The following is a 21784-nucleotide window of genomic DNA, read 5'->3' as shown; positions in this document are numbered from 1 at the left end:
ATAGGATCGTTGTGAGGCTCACATAAGACATTTGAGAAGGGCTTAGCACAGTGCCTGGCACCTAGCAGGTGCTGATGCCTCCCTCCCTCCTACATTGCTAATCGAGGAAGCCTGGAGAGTGCATCACTATTAAAACACGAATCTCTTCTCATTTAAACTCATCAACCGATGGTTTCCATACTTTAACATCAGGTACCATGAATACATAGAAATTCTCCTATATATTTCTCTATTACAAGGAATGTTTTTCAGTGGGATAATGTGTACAAAAGGATAAACATAGCATTTTGGTTTCTAAAACATTCATTTTCCATTCTAAAAGTTTAATAATAAAGCAAAGAAACTATACTTGCTGACTGTTAAAACTGTACACATACTCATTACAGCAGTTGAGAGTTGAAAGTTATAGAGTAGAAGCCAATCTGTATGTTGCTTCTTCCACTCCACCTGTCATTTGGTCCAGAATTGCAGGTAAAAGATCTACTACAGGATATCAGATGTTGGCTTTTTATAGTAGATAAAGAGATTAAATGTGCCCTTTTTAAGAAGGGTGTTAAATGTGAGGCATTGCTGTGATTATTTCAGATTTATTTTAGAAAATATCTTCAGTGTCTTAACCAAGTGCCTCTGCCAGGTCTTGTGTCCCTTCCTTCTCCATCCATTACCAGTATTTATCTCCCATTAACTTCAGCTTTCCATTCTATATCCATGTTACTTGGTGTAGAGCACCTCCTACTTGAAAGACTTTTCCAGTGTAGAATAGCACATAATTCTCTTTCTTCCAGTCATATCAAGGGCTTCTTCTTTCCCAGAAGCTTTCCTATCTCAACTATTCCATTTTGAATCCCTTTTTCAGCACACTAGGCCTAAACATATAGCCAGTTGTTTTTTTTTAAAGACCTTTCATTGACTCTCTTCTGCCTAAGGAATAAAATCTAGGTTCCTACAAATCATCATAGTCCTCTATAATGTGGTTCACTTTTTAAAAAACAGACTAGGAAAACCTAAAGTTTTAACTAAGAATAATGAAAATGAGCTAATTCTGGCAAGTGTAACTAAGTTATTATCTAGAGTAGGTCTTGTAGGTCTAAGGTGAATACAAACTGTCTCTAGTTAAGAAATATTTCCTGTTTCTTGATTTGCATTTTTAATAAGAAGAGAATAATCAATTTTTTCTAACCTTAATTTTCCCCGGTTACCACCTTGTTTTGAATAATAACACGAGTGAGTGTCTCCATGAAAACGAAGAAAATTGTATCTTAAGGTTAAATTAGTATTGCGTGGGTCACCTCAACTTAGAATCATTCTCCATTTGGGTTTTTTTTTAGGATGATGCATTGCAGCTCTGCAACAAAATAAGTGATGCCATTGACCAAGTGGACCACATATTCACATCAGAATTTGATACTGAAGTTGATGAGTCAGAGTCTGCCACCTTGCAGCAGTACTATCGTGAAGCCATGATTCAGGGCTACAATTTTGGTTTTGAGGTAAACGCAGGAAAATAAGACTTGTGCTTGAAAAAGCCCGTAACTGATTGTAGCTGAAAATATGCTGAAATTTAATTCATGGTCAACCTGAAACTTGGTTTTAAGTTCTCACTTGCTTTGAGTAAATAACTGAAACCTTTGAGTCCTTGACTTTTTCTCTTCTTTTCATATAAGGGCAGGGGTTGGGAAGGAAGAGGGGAAAGATTTCTTTGCCAAAAATATTTTATGTCTTGAGGAAATACCTGAATTTTCTATGAAGGTGATCCACTGAACAAACTAGCCTAGATGTACAGAATAATCTTTTAATTACATTCACTTAGTTTGAACATTTTATATAACTTACTCATAATTCATATAACTAAAATTCATGCTATTTACATTTTTAGGTTATAGAATACTCTGGCAGATGTTTATGTGATGTGGTAAAAATATTATCTTAGTTGAATAATTTTTACCTATAAGTGACACAGATAATTCATTAATGCAACTTTTGAGGTCATTATTCATTATAGCAGATTCAGGGTATAATGGATAAGAAAGTTGGTCTTGGAGCCAAGAAGACCTAGATTTAATCCCTACCTGAGACATAAACTGTCTCTGTGACCCCAGGCATGACCACTTAGTGCTTCAAGCAATTCTCTGATTTGCAGATAAGATGCCATAGGTAGAGGGAGTGTCCTAAATCAATTAAATAAGAGGTCTAGTACTTATCCATAGTCATCATAATTCTTTCTAACCTCTTTATGGATACCCTTTCCCAGAAATTCTCTTTATTTCTTATTTTTAAAAATGCTTTTTTGTTTATTATTTCATGAAGAAATAATTTGTAATTTGTTAGTCTCTCTCTAAAGTATAGTACTCTTAAGACTGTCTTGTGTTTTAAAATACAGAAATTATTGAGGAGCTTTGGTTTGTAGATTTAGAAGCTACCTTAATAATGATATAGTCAAATGAGATAACATATAAAAGTGCTCGGTAAACTTCAAAGTACTGAACAAATTCTATCTATCATCATTCCCTCATTTAATAGAGGAAGAAACTGATGCCCAGGGAGGTTAGTTGAAACCCCCAGTTCACATAGCCAGTAAGTAGCACATGTGGCCTTTGAGCCCAGGACCTGATGGAACATGTTGGACTTGGAGTCAGGAAGTGGTTTCAAATCCTGCCTGTGACACTTAATAGCTGTGTGGACATGGACAAATCACTTGCCTTGTCTGCATCCAGTGAAGGGATTATGGAACTTTCTTACATCATTCATTTTCATATACACAGTATTAAAATGGAGTTAATAGATTTGGGAAATAGGATTACTCTTCATTTTAAATAAAACCAGTGTTGTATGAGGAAGGAGAGGTGGACTTGAAGTTGTCTGATATATAAGTCCGAGCTCTGCAACTTATTGTGAAAGGATGTCCTTTCACAAGTAACCGAATCTCTCTGAACCTGTTTCCATATCTGTAAAAGAAGGATATTTATTTTGTACTATGGACTTCACACAGTTTTTGTGAGGAATGTTTTTTGTAAACCTGAAAGCAATATAATGTGTATACCAGGTATGTGTATACACACATACAATTTCATGTATATGTGTGTAATTCCTACTGTTTCTTCTAATATTTCAGATACTATATAACAGCTATTATTACCTTTCTTGTATTGAAAAAAATTATTTATCTTCAAGGAGATTGATAATAGTCTACAACATTCAGGTTACAAGCAATGTTATAATTCTATTATAGTTGTTGAAATCCTATTGATTTTTAGTATAATTTAACTTTCAGTATCATAAAGAAGTTGTTCGTCTGATGTCTGGAACATTTAGACAGAAGATTGGAGATAAATATATTAGCTTTGCCAGAAAGTGGATGAATTATGTGCTAACTAAATGTGAGAGTGGTCGAGGCACCAGGCCCAGGTAATGCCCAAGTGGATTTCTTTTGTTTGTGAATCAAATAAGCTTATTGCCCAGTTCTTAAATATTAAATGAAAATTGTCTACAGATGCTGTAGATACAATGCTGATATATAGATAATGAAGATAGTTTTTGTTTGCTTAAAGATTTCATGTTGAAATTATTTTAAAATGTATTTATTTTAAACTGGATTAAGAATAAGGATTTTCATATCTTCCCTTGGAAATATTGTCAGAATCTAATAAGATTATTTTTGTCAAGTTAATATTTCCATAAATAAATTAGAATTACTTTGTATTTCCTAGCTGTTTATTTGTAGTTATTGAATTCTTTTAACAGGTGGGCAACTCAAGGTTTTGATTTTCTGCAAGCCATTGAACCAGGCTTCATTTCAGCACTTCCTGAAGATGACTTCTTGGTATGGAATTACTGTTTACATAATTTTTAAATTAGTGTAGAAGTTAAGTGTTCTTTGAATATACCGCAGTTTTGGGGGGGGGGAGCAGCTTTGTGTCTGGTGATGTCTTACCATTTTTCTACCTAATTAAATATAATTGCTCACTGTTTTATAACAGTGAACTTCATACGTATACAGTATTTGTCTTTTCTCCTTTTATGCCATTTTTGTACCACCGATTGGATTAGTGTTGTGCTATATGTAGATCCCTTTTAAAACATCAGGTTGCCAGTATCTCTTAATACTCCAACTGTAGAGACACATGGTATTTATTGGCTGCTTTAATGAAGAAGACAAAATTTGGTATGCTACATTTGATATCAATGCTTAACTTCTCACTAGATATTACATGTTATTGTATCGTTCCTTTAAAATTAAAACAAAGACATTAAAAATACAAGTATAGACAATACACTTTATTCAGAATTAGATGCGATTATTTTTTGAACATCACTGACAAAAACAGATTATTTTATGGCACTTACATTGAAAATAACACATTTTCTCTCTTTTCCTTTGCTTTGGTTTTTAGAGTTTACAAGCTTTGATGAATGAATGCATTGGTCATGTGATAGGAAAACCTCACAGTCCTGTTACAGGTTTGTACCTTGGTAAGATATAGCAGTTAGCAGCAGTTCTTTAGAGACAGTCTAACTTGAGTGATTTGGTAAGATAATTTATCTTCTCTGTTCTGTCATTCACAGAGTATATTCAGTTTCATCTTTAATATATAAGAATAAATTGGTCATGAAAAATTTCAGTAAACGTGGACTTAACTGCAAAGATAGTTGTATCAGTAGTTAGTGTGAACAAACTTAAAGGATTTTAGTACACCGTAAGCTCAACCTTAAGTCCAAAGTATGACATGGTTGCCCAAAAGGCTAATTTTAGACTGCATCATGCATTCATTTATTACTACCAGCATGGTGGTCAGAATAAAGGTACTAATAATCTTATTATGCTTGGTTCTTAGGTGGTCTGGACCTTATCTGGGCCATAGTTTTCAGTTCTGGATGCCCCATGTTCAGAGACATTGACAATCTAGAGGTCATCCAGACAAGTGCTAGGACTGGAAACTATTCTATATGAGGATCGATTGAAGGAACTGGAGATATTTAGCATGATAAGGGATTATCGTGGAATTACATGATCCTGTCTTCAGATATCTGAAGGGCTTTCTCCTGTGGGAGAAGGAAGATACATATTTTGTTAAAGTCATGAAATTAGAAGTAGAACCAGTGGGTAGAAGTTGAAAAGAGGTAAATTTTGGTCTTGTATAAGAAAACACTTTCTAGCAATTAGAGAGTTGGAGGAATACAAATCAAGACTAGAAGAATCACTTCTGAAACATGTTATAAAGGTACCTTAAATGTAGTATGACATTTAGACTGATGGTCTCCAAAGACCCTTCTATTTTTTGGATTATTTTATTAGAAATATTAACATAAAGAGAGTTCAGGGGTAATATCAATGTAATGTTCTCACTTTAGTACTTTTTTCAGTCACATTTGACTCTGTGACCCCATTTGGGCTTTTCTTGGCAGAAATACTAAAATGGTTTGCCGTTTCCTTCTCCAGCTCATTTGACACATGAGTAAACTGAGGCATACTGGCTGAAATGACTTGCCCAGGGTCACACAGCTAAGTGTCTGAGGCCAGATTTGAACTCAGGAAGACTTCAGGCCAGGTGCTCTATGGACTATGCCACCTAGCTGTCCTATACTCAATAGAATAAATAATAGCAGCAACAGCTAACATTTATAGAGTGCTTTAATGGCTGAGCTTTTTTTAATATTAAGTTTTAAAAAGCACTCTATATCCATTACCTTATTTGTTTCTAACAACAACCCTTTGATATGAGTGATGTGATTATCACTCTGGGGAAGTGAAAGAGCCCTGGACATCAAGTCAAGAAAGAGCTGGGTTGGAATCTTCCCTCACATATTAGGTGTTTGGGACCAGTCACCTAAGTTCTTAGAGCCTTTGGTTCCTCATCTGTAAAATGGTGATAAAGACACTTGTAGCACAGTGTGTGGGACAGCAGCCCTTCCCCAAATTTAATTCAGAGGCTTCTCAAGGTAGACAGTAGAAAGGAATTTTATTGCTTTCTCATGAGAAAGGACGCTACCAGAGCGGGTGTTCTTAATAATTATGTTTTACATTTATTCGGTCTGAATAAATGGGCACGTCCCCTGAACAGAATACAGGAGAGTACAAAGGACTCATGGATGCCAGTCCTTTTATTGACTTCTCTTGCCAGGCTCTTCATTGGCCAGATACAGCTGCCTGACTGCCTATGTCATGCTAATGCTGTCCTCAAATGGCTCATTTAATCATGCCCACAAAACCCTTCCCCCCCATCTCTTACAACAGTATTGCTGTGAAGAGCCACAAGATAATGGGTGCAAGTTGCTTTGTAAACCTTAATGCAGTATAGAAATGTAAGTGCTTATTCTCACCTTTCACACTGAAAATTACCTAAAATGAGACAGACCTAAAGTTCTAATAAATGGTAGAACCAGAACTTGAACCAAGGTCTCCTGATTCCAAAGCTGGGGCTCTTTCAGTCACACCACAATTCAGTCCACATGCCAGTTACTCAGATCTAGAAGAGGCCCAGGTATGATTCAGGTACAAACATGAAACAGCCCCTCAGGAGCTTCAGTTCTCTCAGAAGCATCCACATGTGCACATACAAATCTGCATAAAGTGACTAGGAGATTATTTCTGAGGAGAGACAGGAGCAACAAGGGGATCAGGAAAGGCAGTAGATAGGAAGTAATAACTGAAAGAAGGTGGGAGTTTTAGAGGCATATATGAGGGGAAGGTGCCTTTGTGGTACTTCTTCAATCATGGGAACAAGGTGGAGTGTTGTCCTAAGGAAGCATTGAGTCTGCCAGTGAGGCAGGCCTGTAAAGTTTGGAAAGGGGGGTTGGAGCCAGGTTGGGAAGGCTGTTAATGCTAATCAGATGAGTTTGTGTTTGATCCTAGAAGTGGTAGGGAGCCACTGGAGCTTACCAAGCTGGAGAGTAGCACAGTGAGACCTGAGCTTCAGGAATATCCCTGTCCCAGCTTCCTACGGAGGACACAGGCCTTTGAATCCTTTTCTTTTAATCTGTTTCTCAGCATACATCGTGCCTGTGGGAGGAGAGGTACAGAATGAACCCTCTCCTTATCAAAGAGGGAGCATCTCTGCTCTTGTGGCTGTGGCCACCTAGGAGCCAACAAGACTATTTTCCTTTCCTGCCTGTTCAAAAAGTGCTCTGCCTTTTCTCTCAGAATTCTTTCCCTATACTTAGTCCCCTGTTCTACCTACCACTACTCATTGATAAGAACATTGTTATACAAAATTGGATGTGTTACGCTAATGTTAATTATTTGTAATTCTCACTTTGCAGCTTTACAAACAATTGTAAACATTTATCCCATTGGCTGGCTCCTTTCCTATACTCTAGCTCATTAGTCTCCAAATGTTCTCAGCCTACCCCCACAACATACTAAGTGATAAGGTGAAGTTCAGTTTTCCTGGGGTTAGGTAATGACCCTAAGGGGCCCAGATGGGATTTGAAAGAGGATTTAAATAAATAAATTAATCTACAAACAAATAAATAAAAGGGGCAGCTTGGTGGAGCTGTGGATAGAGCACTGGGGAGGACCTGAGTTCAAATGAGGTGGCTTGAGTTACCTTCCTGCCTGCCAACTGCTTGGTTGATCACACACCTTCTGGGGTCCAGCCATACCCCCCAAGAAGCCCTATCCCTCACTTTGGAAATGAAAGAGATAGGTTGCTGGTGTTTTCTTATTTAGTGAATACTGCCCTGTTATAGAGGAGTGAACATTAGGTTGGGAATCAGAGTTCTTGTGTTTGAATTTTGACTCTGCTACATATAGAGTTTTGTGACATTGAACAAATTAAAATTTTACCCTGACTTTATAGGCCTCAGATTCCTCATTTAAAGAATAAGGAGGCTGGATTAGATAACACCCTAAAGTTACCCTTTAAGCCCCCAAATCTGTGGTCTTATAACCTGGGTAGGTACTGCTACTTTGTAAAATCTGTAGATGTTGAACTAAAAAACAAAGTTCAGGGGGCAGCTACGTGGTGCAGTGAGTAGAGCACTGGCCCTGGAGTCAGGAGGACCTGAGTTCAAATCCAACCTCAGACACTTGACACATTACTAGCTGTGTGACCTTGGGCAAGTCACTTAACCCCAATTGCCCTGCCTTCCCCCCTGCAAAAACAAAACCAAAGTTCATTCTAGATCAGAAATCTCTGATATGTCACAGAAATCTAATGTTTTAATGTATTATGACTTTCCATTTACAAAATGTTATTACTCATTGCAAATTTAAATGAGCAAATATTTTAGTACCTTTTGAGTACCTAGGAAAGACAGTGTGATGGACATAGAATGGAATACTTGGAGTTAGGAAGCCCTAATTTCGAAGCTTATTTCTGACCTTCTGATCTCAGCTCTGGCTTCACGTCTCATCATCTATGTGACTTTGGCAAGTTGCAGCCTCCCCTGGGCCTGGAGTTTCCTCATCTTTAAAATAAAGGGATTGAACTGGATGGCTTCCCATGTCTCTTCTAGCTCTATAGCTGTTCCAAGTCTATATGCATATGTTTATATGTGTAGTTTAATTTTGTTAACACTAATAAGAATTATTTTTAATTTACTAGGCTTTTTACTGTTGAATGCCTTCAGTTTCCATTTGTTGTCTTTTTTCACTCTAGCAGCTATACATCGGAACAGCCCCCGTCCTGTGAAGGTGCCCCGATGTCACAGTGACCCTCCCAACCCACATCTTATTATTCCAACTCCTGACGGATTCAGGTATTTGTTGCTTCACCAGTCATTCACATCATAAACTCTCCTTTGCAGAACAGTTTGTTAAAACCAATGAGATTGTCGGGTGCTTGCCTATGAAATCTGAAGTATTTTTTCCTACTGTTCTTTTTCATGTATTTTAGAAAGCTGTTACTTCCATTTTCTTGATGGTATACTTGCAGTTCTGTAGCTATACCAAAAAGTGTTGAAATTTGAGCATAGGCGAGAGTTTTTCAAGATAATGTAGCATTAGTCTGCCGGTATGCAAATACTCAAAGAATCTGTGGTTTTGTCAGTGTGGGCAACTCTAAGTAATGATTGGGAACATTCTTTGACTTCATCCAAGAAAGCTGCCTGAGGTGCCCAGAGATGAAATGATTAGCTAGTAAGTGTTTGAGGTGGGATTTGAGTCCATGGCTCACTGGCTCCAAGCCCAGGCTCTTGATCCTCTATGCAGTGTTGCTCCATCACCTTGTATAGAAATGGCTACTGTGCGTGTGCTTTCTGGCCTTTCAGCGATCTTTCCTTTTTCTTTCTTTAAGAAAGCAAAGTAGAGTTTGTTTGGCATAGTAAACATTTAAAAGTAGAATTTAATTTAAAAATGGAAGTCTCTTTTCTGGTTCTGATTTCCATGTATGTTCCATGACACACTTCTAGATCAAAGTGTGAAGTTAGAAAATACAGCACATGAAAGATATGATCCTTGAATGTGGTGGCATTTCTGCATCTTTTGAGATGAGATCTTCAAAGACTGCTTTTAGAAGCACAGTGCTTTTTTGTTTTTGTTTTGTTTTGAAACCCTTTTGGTGAATTACAAAACAATTTAGGAAATTTGTTTTAGACAGCCAGTGAAACTGAATCTCAAAGGGAAATCATCTATTTTTTAATTTTTCATTCTTTTTCATTTACTCACCTTATTTAATTTCAAATTAAAAAACAAGTGACAATCCAGGCCTTTTTCCAATTGTATTTCCTGAAGTTTTCCTTCTTATCACAGCACTCGGAGTGTGCCTTCTGACCTGCGGAACCCCTGCAGTGCTGCTGCCAGTCGCCCCGCCCCCGCCGGCAGCGACTCCACTCCGCCCAAACCTGTCAGCAGTACAAATGATAACAGGTCTGTTGCCATCCCAGATGCAGTCAGCTTTTAGTTGACATAAGGTGTTTGAAAGTAGGGCTTGCCTCAGACATGGTATCTGAACTTCTGGATGCGGGTCACTAATGCCCTCCCTGCTCCTGGGGACAGCACAGTTCTTTTTTTCTGCCAGGATAGTTAAGTAATATGGCCATTTTTGTTTCTGGCAGGGTTTGATGTGAACCAAAATACACTAAATTATCTGCTATTAGAGATAGCACCAAAGGACAAAGAATATTTTTCACAGTGGAAAGTGCTTTGGAATACCCAAAGAGTTTCCTGCTGAGTAATGTGTGTTTCTTTTTAGAAGCATTCTAAAGATATTGTTAATTAGTTTCCTTTAAACCTTCTTATCTCAGAAAGTAAAATATGTTCCCCTTTGAATTTAATTATTGGTAAAGAATAGAATCTACTAGCTAGCAAATCACAAATAAAATTAAAATATAGTTTATTTTTTCCCTTTCTTGTGTTGAGTTGGGATGCATTTCTTATTTAGTTATCAGAATCAGCAAGTTTCAGAAAAATATATAGGTCACCTGAATAAACAAGTAAAAATAAAGCACATCAAAATGAAAAATTAAATTTAAAAAATTTAAAAATAATTAAAAATAAAGCCTCAAGTTTATGTCTTTAGCAGTTATTTTGTCACATTTTTTATCACAGAATTTTAATGCAGATCTCACCACTTATGTTCACATCCACATAGAGTAGAAAGGGTAATTGATCAGTCAGTTGATTTAGCCACATCCTCAGGCATCTTGGATGGGGGATCTTAGCCCTGGAAGGAATCTGAAAGGCCATTTTGAACAACCCTTATATAACAACCTCTCCCTAAGCAGTCATCTAATTTTGGCTAAAAAATCTTCATTGTTGGGAAATGAACTCACTGTCTCAGAAGCAACCCTTTCTTCTAACAAATACTGTGATGTATTGGTGCCCTAGCAACACTTGGTTTGGGGGTAAAAACCCTTTGTGTATTCCTCCACCTCTAGACATAATATTTTGATATTTTTAAGGCATAGTAGATGACCTCAGAATTTAAAATGGGCTAAAGAATTAGCACATGCTTTATGAAATTCACATCCAATTTTGCCACAAATATTTGTAGCTTTTGATTCAAGTTAAATATCACAGAAATTTCAACAGCATTAAATTTCTGAAGCTAAATAATAAAAATTTGGTACAGATTATAAATTGTGTACTAAAAAAAAGATAACTTTGTGAGGCTCTGAAATTTTTCCCATTTATTTCAATATTCAAGGCATCCCACAGAAACTGTTTCCTTATTTGTTCTCATAATATCTCTATACAGTGTATAGGAGAAAATAAAACAGCTGTTTTATAAATGATGGAACAAATAAAAGTATAGTGAAAAACCCCCAAAATGCAAAGCTAAAACTTGTGTATACTTTTTTCCTAGTCTAATATTTCTATCAAATCAGATGATAGCTCTTTTGAAGTAGAAAATCAGTAAACTCCTTAAATGTTGAAAAGGCTTATGATTTTTCGTAAACATAAAAGCTCCCCCAAAAGATAGCTTGACAGTTATGCATACAATTTAATATTTTATGTATATTTTTTTTCTATATGTGGATAACATTGGTGACAGTGGCTAAATCCCTTCTCCAGTTTTGGACATAGTGGTTTTAAGATAAAATCTCCATGCAGTGAAATTCCAAGTAATAAAGAGATTTATTTTCTCTCTGTGGATTTAGCACTTTAAAACATCATTAGGCCTATTCTTTTAACCATTATTTCAAACATGATTCATATGATATTAAACTTTTAAATATATCATGGACCATAGAGACTTCCTATTATAGTGAAAACATATGGGAAACTTATACAGAGTTAGGTAGGCATTGAATTAAAAAAAAGCTTATGATAACATTTTTATTTGACAGTTTATATAACGTCTTATGTAGTACTTTTATATATTTTCATTTATTTGACCCTGTGGCATCCCTGTATATGGAGATGGCATATAAGAAATCATATGAAGCAGAGAGGCTAAGGAATTTTCTTATTTAGTTTCATTGCTTAGGACTAGACCTCATGTCGGTCTATTTAGCATTTTTTCCTTTATACTAGTGGTTTCAACCTGGGTTCATGGAGTAATGACAGTAATATTATGTGGCATTTACATTTTACAAAGTTCTTTCCAAAAGCCCAGTAAAGTAGGTTGTACAAGTAGAGTTAACTCCCATTTTCCACAAAACAGCTGTAGCAATCTCTTGAAAAAAATCTCAGGAATTTGGAAATATTTGATTTACGTCTGCTCACAAGTCTGTATCAGACATTTGTACTGTATGTTGAGGTTCTGAGAAATGAAAAATAATGAGAAGGATTCTGAGGCATCCGAATTTTTGAAAATCACCAGTATAAATGACATTCCCTTAAACCTGCCTGCCATATGAAATAAGAGCACAAATGCTACCATACTTCATTAAATTCCTCTGTCAGCATAACACAGCTACCACACTCTCAATGGCTTCTATACACTCAGATTCTGATGTAAGCTATCTCGTTTTGTTATTTTTGATTTAAATTCTTATATTAACATTTATCTTCATAAATACTGATTTAACTTCTCTTGAAGCAGTTGCTTTGTGCACTTGAAGAGTAGTTGATTTTATTCTAAACAATAATAGATTAGATTGCCCTCTCGCACTTCTGCTTTGCTACAATTTTTAGTATTTTTCATATGCTTTCCTTGTCCTGAGTTCATCCGTTAAGTCTTCCTGTGACTGATAATCTAAAAAAATTAACAAAAATGATGTGGGTGGTGTGGTAGCATATTTAAGTGTACCTGAGGTCAAGGCAGTTGTATGTATTTTCATTCCTGGAGTTTAGACTCTGAAGAGTTGCTAAAATTAGTCAATGGCAGTTATTTTACACACACACTGTACAGAGGACTCCATCAGGAATTGTTAGGTGACACAAAAGAAATGGACAGTTTCAGAGGAGGTTATTTGGTTCTCTTCACTTTTTCATGAAAGCTTCTCAGAGCTTATTTAAGTATCAGTACCGCTGAAGTGATCTAGCTCAATGTTTAAAATGTTGAAACAGGGGGTCCAGTGTTCCAGAAAATGACCGTTTGGCCTCCATAGCTGCTGAATTGCAATTCAGATCATTGAGTCGACATTCAAGCCCCACTGAGGAGCGAGAAGGTGAGTATTCAAGTATTTGTTACGCCATTTTCAGATTCAGATGATTCCAGTAGTCCATTTCAACATTCCATTTCTTGTTACCTCCTAATAAAAGGTGTTTGGGGAAGGTAGTTGTCAGCGAGGGGAAAATTGAGAAGATAAAGCAATATGAAGTGCTATTTTTCCAAGAATAAAAGTGCATAAGATTGTTTTTACTGATTATATGCATATTTTATAAGCATACTTTTTGAAGTCTGTTTTTTTCAATTACTGAGTTTTTGTTATAGTTTTATAAAGTTAAAGTGACATCTAGATCTTTGGTAATATATTAAAACTCTACTATAAAATTATTCAAGGAAAGGTTAAAAAAAGCCAGGTTATATGTGAAATAGCAGTACAGCATTACTGGGACTTATGGAAGAAACCATTCTTGGTCAGGGGCCAAAGGTGGATTTAATTTTGAACTCTTGTGCTTTATGGTTTGTGTGATAATGCTAACTGTAGTTTTGTGTTCATTGTATTTCAAATTCTATAACCTACTGACTTCATTAGTTTGATGATTTTTTTTGTAGTATTGATTTTAGAGAGAATTTTGTCATTTTTAAGTCAAACTTTCTCAAAGCTTAGAACCATTTTGGAGGAGTAATGTCCATTAACCAGTGCCATTCAAGGTTCCAAAATTACTGTCATGGTAGCCCTACTAGATTTTGATGGTTACTCATACATTAGAATTTAAGTCAAAAATATTTCTTTCAGAACCTGCATATCCAAAAGGAGATTCAAGTGGGCCAACACGAAGAAGTTGGGAACTTCGGACTCTAATAAGCCAAAATAAAGGTAAGAAGGAATACTGCATTTCAAATTCTCTCATCATAATCTTTAAGTGTGAGAAAAAGTGATTGACCTAAAGTGTACCTTTTGCTTCTGAACCTTTTTTTTACATCTATAATTCATCATTTTTAGCCATAATAAAATTTTTTAAAAGACGACTTTTTAAAACACTAACTTTAGGACATAGTTCTAAATGAGTAAAATGAGGACAGAATTCAATACAAGGAATAGGAAGAAGGATTTTTGCTTATTTCTTTCATGAATTATAAAAAGATATAAACACTGTTTTAGAATGCCTGGTAGACTCAGTATGTTGTATTAGCTAATCTAAGGGATAAGGAGAAATATAAACTGCTTTTCATTCATACTCTCAGGCATCCAGTGTAGATGATGACACAAAACACTTATCGACTATCTCATTATCTTTTTTTATATGAACCAGATGATGCTTGAAAAGGCAGTAAGGAGTTCAAGAAATGGAATGATTGTCAAAAGATATGGTATTGGGGCATGATTTCATTGGAATCAGTGGGCCTTGAAAAAGGATAAGACTTACTTAGATAAGTGGAAATGCAATTAAAAAATTAAACAAATTGGCTAAACACTTAACAGCTTTCTGCGTAAATTGCTATGCTAGGTATTAAGGAAACAAAGATAAAAAATGATAATCCCTATCCTCATGTCACTTATAATCGGGGGATGGGGTACAGGGATAAGAAATATGTATAATGTGATGAGGCAAAGAAGAGATACAGACTAGTTCTAAGAAAATTTGAGATCAATGAGCTAGAGTTTCAGGAAATAAATTAAAGTGGTTACTGTAGACTTAGAGGAGATTAGGGCCTATGCTGGTGTGATGGTCATGTTTGAGGGTCGAGAAGGAGAGAAGAGATGTTGTAGAGATAGACTTAACAGGATATGGGATTTAAGTGAGGAAAAAGGAGAGTCAGGGGTGACTCTGAGGTTGTGAATCTGAATGACTAAGAGGATGGTGGTACCTATAAAAGATAACTTTTAGAGATGGGGAAGATAGGGAGTTCTACTTTGGACATGTTGAGAAACTAATGGAATATCCCAGTGGGGCTGTCTGTCAGGCATTTTGTAATTACAGAATAGTTACCAAAGTATCAGAAAGGTTCTAAATAGAAGATTAAGGACCATCTGGCCTTCTAAGTAAAGGAATAGCATAAACAAAGCACAGAGACAAGAATATACCCTGCAGTATGGGAAAAAAGAACTAGATGTGTTGAGATGAGTTGTCAATTTATGTAGGGTCATAAGCTTGGAGGTTCTCCATCCAGCCTCAGCCCAGTAGTTAGCCATTGCAACTCTGTACTACCCTCAGTTCTTGAATTTCCTTTTTCATAGCACTTTTCTTTTGTTCCATCTCAGCCTCGGATAACTCTCACCTTCTACTTCATCTGCTTTCACAAGCAGCCAAATGAGCTAGATGTCTACTGCTGACTTGAGTACATTACAAATTCATGTTATCCAACATCACCTGGATCCTCATTGTAGCAAGGCAGTCTTTTTATATCTCCCTAATTTATTCCCTGTCTCACTTCTCCCCTGTCCTGTCCGCCACCTCCCTCCCCCCACCCCCGGACGCATTCTAACCCTTCCTTAAGCATCCCCATTCTTCCCTTCCTCTGAATTAATAACTTTAAATCTTGTTTATTAATAATAATAATTAATTAATAATAATCTTGTTATTGAAAAAAAATAATGCCATTTGAATGAATGAATCATTTATTAAATGCTTACTGTGTGCAAAACACTGTGCCAAGTCCTGGGCATACACATATTAAAGTAAGTTAGTCCCCACTCTCAAGAAGCTCACATTCTAATGGAAGAGACAACACTATAGGAGTTTTTATCTCAGAGTTAAATGGAACAGTCTCATGGTCCTTAGGGCATGATGGCAAAGCAGATAAAATCGTATTGTTTTTGATGTTGAACATTTCAACAGGTAACTTTGGTGGCAGGAACTTTTTTGTGGGGGGGGGGGGGGTCTTTGGTAGTGGTGACTGTAGCAACCGCAGGAGGAGCATCTTCACAAGGGTTGCTTCCCAGGATGGTGACTGAGGGCTTTAGGCTGGAAGCTTTGCCTTTCTTAAGGTTCTTGGCTTCAGGGTCTTACGCTCTTTCCATCAGGTTCTGAAGGAAGATGGTGGTCAAGTTGGTAGTGATTTAACTTGCTTTGGTACACACTACCTCTTATCTTTCTGTCAGGGATCCCTTGCTGCTTCAGCTAGGCTGGCTTGTCTGTTGGCAGTTGTTCACAGGAGTTACTTCATCAAAGGAGGGTTGAATTGGAGGCAGGACTGGTGATCTGGGTGGGGCGGGGTACTGCCACTTCAGGGCTCCTACATCCACATGCCTGTTGGTTGCAATTAGTCAGCAATTGTTGCCGCTGCTACTGAAGAAAGTGGGCCTCTTGTCCACCCTGATTTCCTCCCTCAGTGATGGCTTGTGGGTATTAGGCTGGAAACCATTTCAAAACTCCTTGACATCACTTCCCATTTTCTCCTTTCCCCAGGTCACTGACAAAAAGGTGGTTCTTCTTGCTAAGGCCAATTTCTCCATATGTACTCTCGATCTCATCCACTTTCCTTCAGAAGATTGCATCCTCAGTCATACCCCACTCTCTGGAGTCTTTAACATCTTCCTATCACATGGTTTCTTCTCTTTGCCTTCAAACATTCCCAAGTATCCTCTATTCTGCAGTGTACCGTTCCTTCAAATTAATGTACTTTATTGTTCCTTCCTTTCCCAGCCACATTCCTTAAAAAAGTCTCAATTTCCTCCCCATACTTCTCCTCACTTATACTTGAACCCTTCTTCTAGCATCATTATTCAATTGAAACTACTTTCTACAAAGTTACCATTGCCAGGTATATTGGTCTTCTCTTAATCTTTAGCCTCTTCTATCTGACTGTTGGATTTGATATTCCTAACCATGGTCACCTCCTAAATACACTTCTACATATCTACAATTAAGGGGTGTGATATGGGTAATGAGCCACCAAAAAAAGATGGAGGAAAATTGGCTAGGCAAGCAAGCAGATAATTGTGTCAGGAAAACTCAAGAGAAGTTCTGAAAGTAACCTCATTTTCCATGGGTTTAACAGTCATCTCTAAGCAGATGCCATACATACGTATCTGTCCATATATACACATATCTATGTGTTTGTTTATATATACATACATACATATGACCTAAGATGTCTCCTTATGAAGGTGGTTATCATATGATGGTGGCTGTTATTATGAAAAACTAATTTTCCCTAGAGATTTTCCTTTTACTTCCTAGTATGTATATGATAATTTCCATTGGAAGATTTAAATGTAGTATGAGGTTTTGTCTTTCAGTCACTGATTCCCACTCAGATACATGGAATCAAGTTTGGTCTTATGGCTCTGTTCAGCTTCATGGTGGAAAAGGGCCCCACACTGGGCAGCGTAGAAACCTCAGACTACACAAAAAGACAACTTGCTACACAGAGTTTGTTACTTAAAAAACAGAGCGATTTGTGAATATATCTTGTTTGACCACAGTTATGTGCACATTGTTTCCTTCCTTAGACTGTGAGCTCCTTTTGTTCTATTCCAAGGTCATAACACTCTTCCTAAATGCTGGTTGACTGGCTGGCATGGCTGCCAAATTTTCCTTAAGCACTGCTCTGGCCATATGACTCCCTTCGTGAACCAACTTCATTGGTTTCCATTGCCTTGGGTCAAGTGTAAACTTGCCTGCTTAGTTTTAAAACCCTTCATATTATGGCCTTATTTAACCTCATTCTCTTCCTATATCCTCAGCTATCTAGTCAAACTCTCCTTCTCTCTGTCCCTCTCACAGTACACTGTCTCAATACCTAAGCGTTGGCCTCACATGCCTATAATGTACCTCCTGTCCTTTGGCTCTGAGAGTCTGCACTTTCCTTTAAGGTGTAGCTCAAGTATCATCTTCTGCTTCAAGCTTTTCTTTACCAGCACATTTCAAATGGCCTCCCTCCCAAACCACCTTGTATTGAACTGCTTTGTGTAATTTTTGTATTTGTTATGCTGTATGTGTTTTTAATATGTACTTGTCTCCCCCATTAGAATATAAAGCTTTATCCTTACAAGTAGGGGTTTTATTATATTGTGTACTTGTATCCACACTGCCAAGCACAATGCAAGACACACAATTGGCCCCGATAAATTCTTGTTAAGTGCCTGATTGACAGTTGCAGTAACATATGAGATAAAGATCTTAGCTAAGAAATTGGGGAAAGAGGCAGGCTTGAAGACAGACAAGGAAATTTGGGACAGCCGCCATGGGGTATCCTAGAATCAGTTAGGGAGGAATAAAGAACCACCTTGCTGCAGCGAATGCCTCATTTGTAATAGACTCAGTGAGCATGATTAAATGCCTTCCGGTAGTACTGACCAGCAGTAGGAGCAGTGGGTAAAGACAGTATAGTGTTGAACTGGTTAAACCATCCTTTTAGGCTAATTACAATGCCTTTGTGTCTTTAGTCTGAATTTGCATTTCGAGTGTTGTTATAGCAGCTTATATAGAATCCTATATGTCAAACTCCTTTAAAATGTTTTTGTTAGAAATTGACTTGCAGGGGCAGCTAGGTGGTGCAGGGAGTAGAACACCGGCCCTGGAGTCAGGAAGATCTGAGTTCAAATCCAGCCTCAGACACTTGACATACTTACTAGCTGTGTGACCTTGGGCAAGTCACTTAACCCCAACTGTCCTACCTTCCCACCTCAAAAAAATAAAAATAAAAAAAAGAAATTGACTTGCAGTATTATACCAGTATGTCTATGTATATATTAGGAGTTTGGAACTAATGGATTTAGATGTTTTCTCCCAGATACTGCTTCTAAACAAGGACCCATAGAAGCCGTTCAGAAGTCAGTTCGATTATTTGAAGAAAAGCGTTATCGAGAAATGAGGAGGAAGAATATCATTGGTCAAGTTTGTGACACCCCCAAATCCTATGATAATGTCATGCACGTTGGATTACGGAAGGTGACCTTCAAATGGCAAAGAGGAAACAAAATTGGTAAGGGGATGGGGGGATGGAGAAGCAAATAATGTTTTGCATATTTACTTGTTAAATGTCAAAACTTAGTGTTTATATTTGATCCATCTTGGCTTAACTGTGTCCATAGATGTGCTGGGTATTTTTTTTTAGATCCATTCTCCACCCTAATTACTAGAATAAAAGTTAGATTCCCTTATCTATGCAAATCCACCACCCTCTGTAGCCAAATAGTTGGGGTCCTTCCTCCCATTCATCTGTATTTGGAAAATAATGTGCATGTTGTTTCCTTCTTTATGAATTTCTTTATAAATAATGAACAGTAAAGCTTAGAAACAAATATTTAATATAGATAATGAATTGACTCGTTTTAATTAAAAAATTCTCCTTTATGGTATTTTAGAGGAGAGTAAATGCTATATTTACCAAGACATTAGTGCTATATATCATGTATGTATTTCAATGAGAATGGATAAAAGACTGGATATAATTGAGGAACAAATGAAGTAAAATCCTCCTGATTGCCATGATTAAATTATTTCCTGGTGATTTATACAGGTGTTTGAACTTGTTATTCCATAGCAATGTGATGTTCTGTAGGGAGAAATTTCATGATTGCATTTTGTTTATTTTTATTTTCTTGTGAAATAGAAACTTTATTTTATTTTAGATTTTTAATTTCACAAAAATTAAATCAGAGTGTTTTCCAGAACTTTTCAAAGTTCCTAGTTAGATCTAAATGAAAGTAAACTCTTCGATGTTCATTGGGATGGAGGGAGAATGAGAATGGGTAAGGAGTGGGTTGTAAGAAGCAACTAGTGGTTTTTTTGTCTCTTCTTAGAGTAGTTGTTGTATTAGAACAACAAGGAATGTGAATAGTTCCACATCAAGTACAGGAGTGGCATGGTGCCCCCGCTAGTGAAAAATCAGCATAAAATTTTTTGGCCTTCCCTTCGTACTAGAGGGGAGAAGTTTGAATTTTTTCTTTTATGGGGTCAAGGTTAAGTAAAATACTATACATATTTTATGCATTCTGAATTTCTTAGTTATTCTGTGTAATCTGCTGGCCTTCATGTGTTGTCTGCAGCCGGCTTCTGCAAACTCTCGCAAAATTCCCATTTATTTCTTATGCCAAATGCAACATATCAAAACCGCAATGGGGAAAGGATAATATCCCCTATATAGCTGTTTGTTTCTCATATTTAAATTATTCCCTTCCCAGGTCTTCCAAGGTTTCCCTGAAACTATGTCATTTCTTACGTATAGAACCATAATATTCTATTTTCAGCCTTCCTCAACTGATGGCCACCTCTTTAAGTTTCCCATTCTTTGCTACAATGCGGGCACCTTTTGCTGCTATGAATATTTTTACATGATGAGTCCTTTTAGATTCTCAGATCTCTATAGTATAGATATTGCTAAGTCTGAGATCATACAGTTAACTGAGTTTGGAAGGATAGTTCCAAGTCACTTTCCAGAATGATTAGACCAGTTCACAGCTCCACCAATGCATTGCCTTGCTTTTCTCGAGGCCCTCCAGAATTTCTCTCTTTCCTTTTTTGTCAGCTTTCCAATAGAATGGCTATAAGATAGAACCTAATAGTTTTAATTTACGTTTCTTTTATTGCTTGTAATTTGGAGAATTTTTCGTATGGTTGTTGATAGCTTGCTTTGAGAACTGCTTGTTCATCTTCTTTGACCTCTTAGGGAATGGCCCTTGTTTTTTAGCGAAATATGTTGCAAAGTTTTTTCTTTAAAGTTAAATTGTATTCCTCCTAATTTTAATTGCATTGATTTTGTTTATCCCAAAGCATTTCAGTTTTATGTAATAAAAATTGTCCGAATTTCTGTATCCCTTGTTTGATCAAGAAGACTTCATCTATCCGTAGTTTTTAGTCTCTCTTTTCTAATTTGTCCCTAGACTCTGAAATCTAATAATGGGAGATTGAATTATGTGACTATAAAGCTCACCTAAATTTAGGAATCTTTCTAATTTTAAGTCCTATATAGCATTTTTCTTCTATAACAGTTGCAAGTAGCAGCTGGCTTATATTAAAGAATAATTTAAAGCATATATCAGTGATCAGTGCATTTCATTGCACCATATAAGTTCAAAAGTTCAGTCATAGAATTGGGCTGTCACACATTCCTTTTCATTCATGGGAGATTCATGGGTTATCCAAGATATTTCTAACGAGGTAACATTATGAAAGAAATTTAAGTGACACAGAAATAAGGATAGTTAAAATGATTCTTTGAAATTGCAGAGCTATAACTGTGCAATTATTAATGTTAAAGCAGCATGGTGAGTTTAAATATATTGGCATGAAAATTCTTTAGAGAATGCTGTCTTGTGCCTTTTGGCTAGTCCCCAGGCCATTTTGAAAGTGACATTATGTTTTCATCTCAGATAGGAGTGGTGTTGACAGTGTTGATTGATACTGGTTTGCTGGTGAATTCTGTGGTGACCTTATAATGGTTTTCTAAAGTCATTTGCCTTCAACTATGTCCCTAACAGCATTATATAATAAAAACAGCACTTATACTTATGAGTCAGGAGGTCTGGCTCCTAATTCTTGATTCTGCCACTGACAAACTATGTACCATTGGAGTCATTTCACCTTTTCTGAGCTTTATTATCCCCATCTCTAAAATGAAAGGGTTGGACTATATAGTCCCTTCCAGCTCACACTCTGTAAAATATAAGAAATTTCTTTTGTTGTTGTTTTTTTCTTTCGTTTATAGGAGAAGGCCAGTATGGAAAGGTCTATACTTGCATCAGCGTTGATACTGGTGAATTGATGGCAATGAAGGAAGTAAGTATTCCACCTTCCCTGGCAGGGTTTACACGTTGAGGTAGGATTAATGCCTTCACTATTTTTGGTTAGAAATTTTCTAAGGAACCACTTATAGTGTTTCCGAGACACTTGAAGAAAATTGCG

General features: G+C 36.7%; 1 protein-coding gene across 9 annotated transcripts in view; it reads left to right on the top strand.

Moving 5' to 3' along the window:
- Positions 1 to 21784, top strand: part of MAP3K4 (mitogen-activated protein kinase kinase kinase 4) — a 154481-nt gene that overhangs the window by 118366 nt on the left and 14331 nt on the right. For 3 of the 9 annotated variants that reach the window (XR_005010879.1, XM_036767174.1, XM_036767181.1), the window contains exons 12-21: positions 1329 to 1490; positions 3272 to 3405; positions 3742 to 3820; positions 4392 to 4470; positions 8598 to 8697; positions 9689 to 9805; positions 12893 to 12993; positions 13729 to 13809; positions 18672 to 18863; positions 21588 to 21658. Coding sequence is in view for 8 of the 9 variants with exons in the window: in XM_036767174.1 (XP_036623069.1) it covers positions 1329 to 1490; positions 3272 to 3405; positions 3742 to 3820; positions 4392 to 4470; positions 8598 to 8697; positions 9689 to 9805; positions 12893 to 12993; positions 13729 to 13809; positions 18672 to 18863; positions 21588 to 21658 (1116 nt within the window). In the remaining variant the exon portion in view is untranslated. The remainder of the gene's footprint in view (positions 1 to 1328; positions 1491 to 3271; positions 3406 to 3741; positions 3821 to 4391; positions 4471 to 8597; positions 8698 to 9688; positions 9806 to 12892; positions 12994 to 13728; positions 13810 to 18671; positions 18864 to 21587; positions 21659 to 21784) is intronic. The other 6 variants (XM_036767177.1, XM_036767176.1, XM_036767175.1 and 3 more) reach the window with 6 other exon arrangements.

Source organism: Trichosurus vulpecula, chromosome 7 (assembly GCF_011100635.1).
Source record: "Trichosurus vulpecula isolate mTriVul1 chromosome 7, mTriVul1.pri, whole genome shotgun sequence".
NCBI classification, from domain to species: domain Eukaryota; kingdom Metazoa; phylum Chordata; class Mammalia; order Diprotodontia; family Phalangeridae; genus Trichosurus; species Trichosurus vulpecula.
The sequence above is the reverse complement of the archived record's forward strand: the minus strand, read 5'-3'. Positions and strand labels throughout refer to the sequence as shown.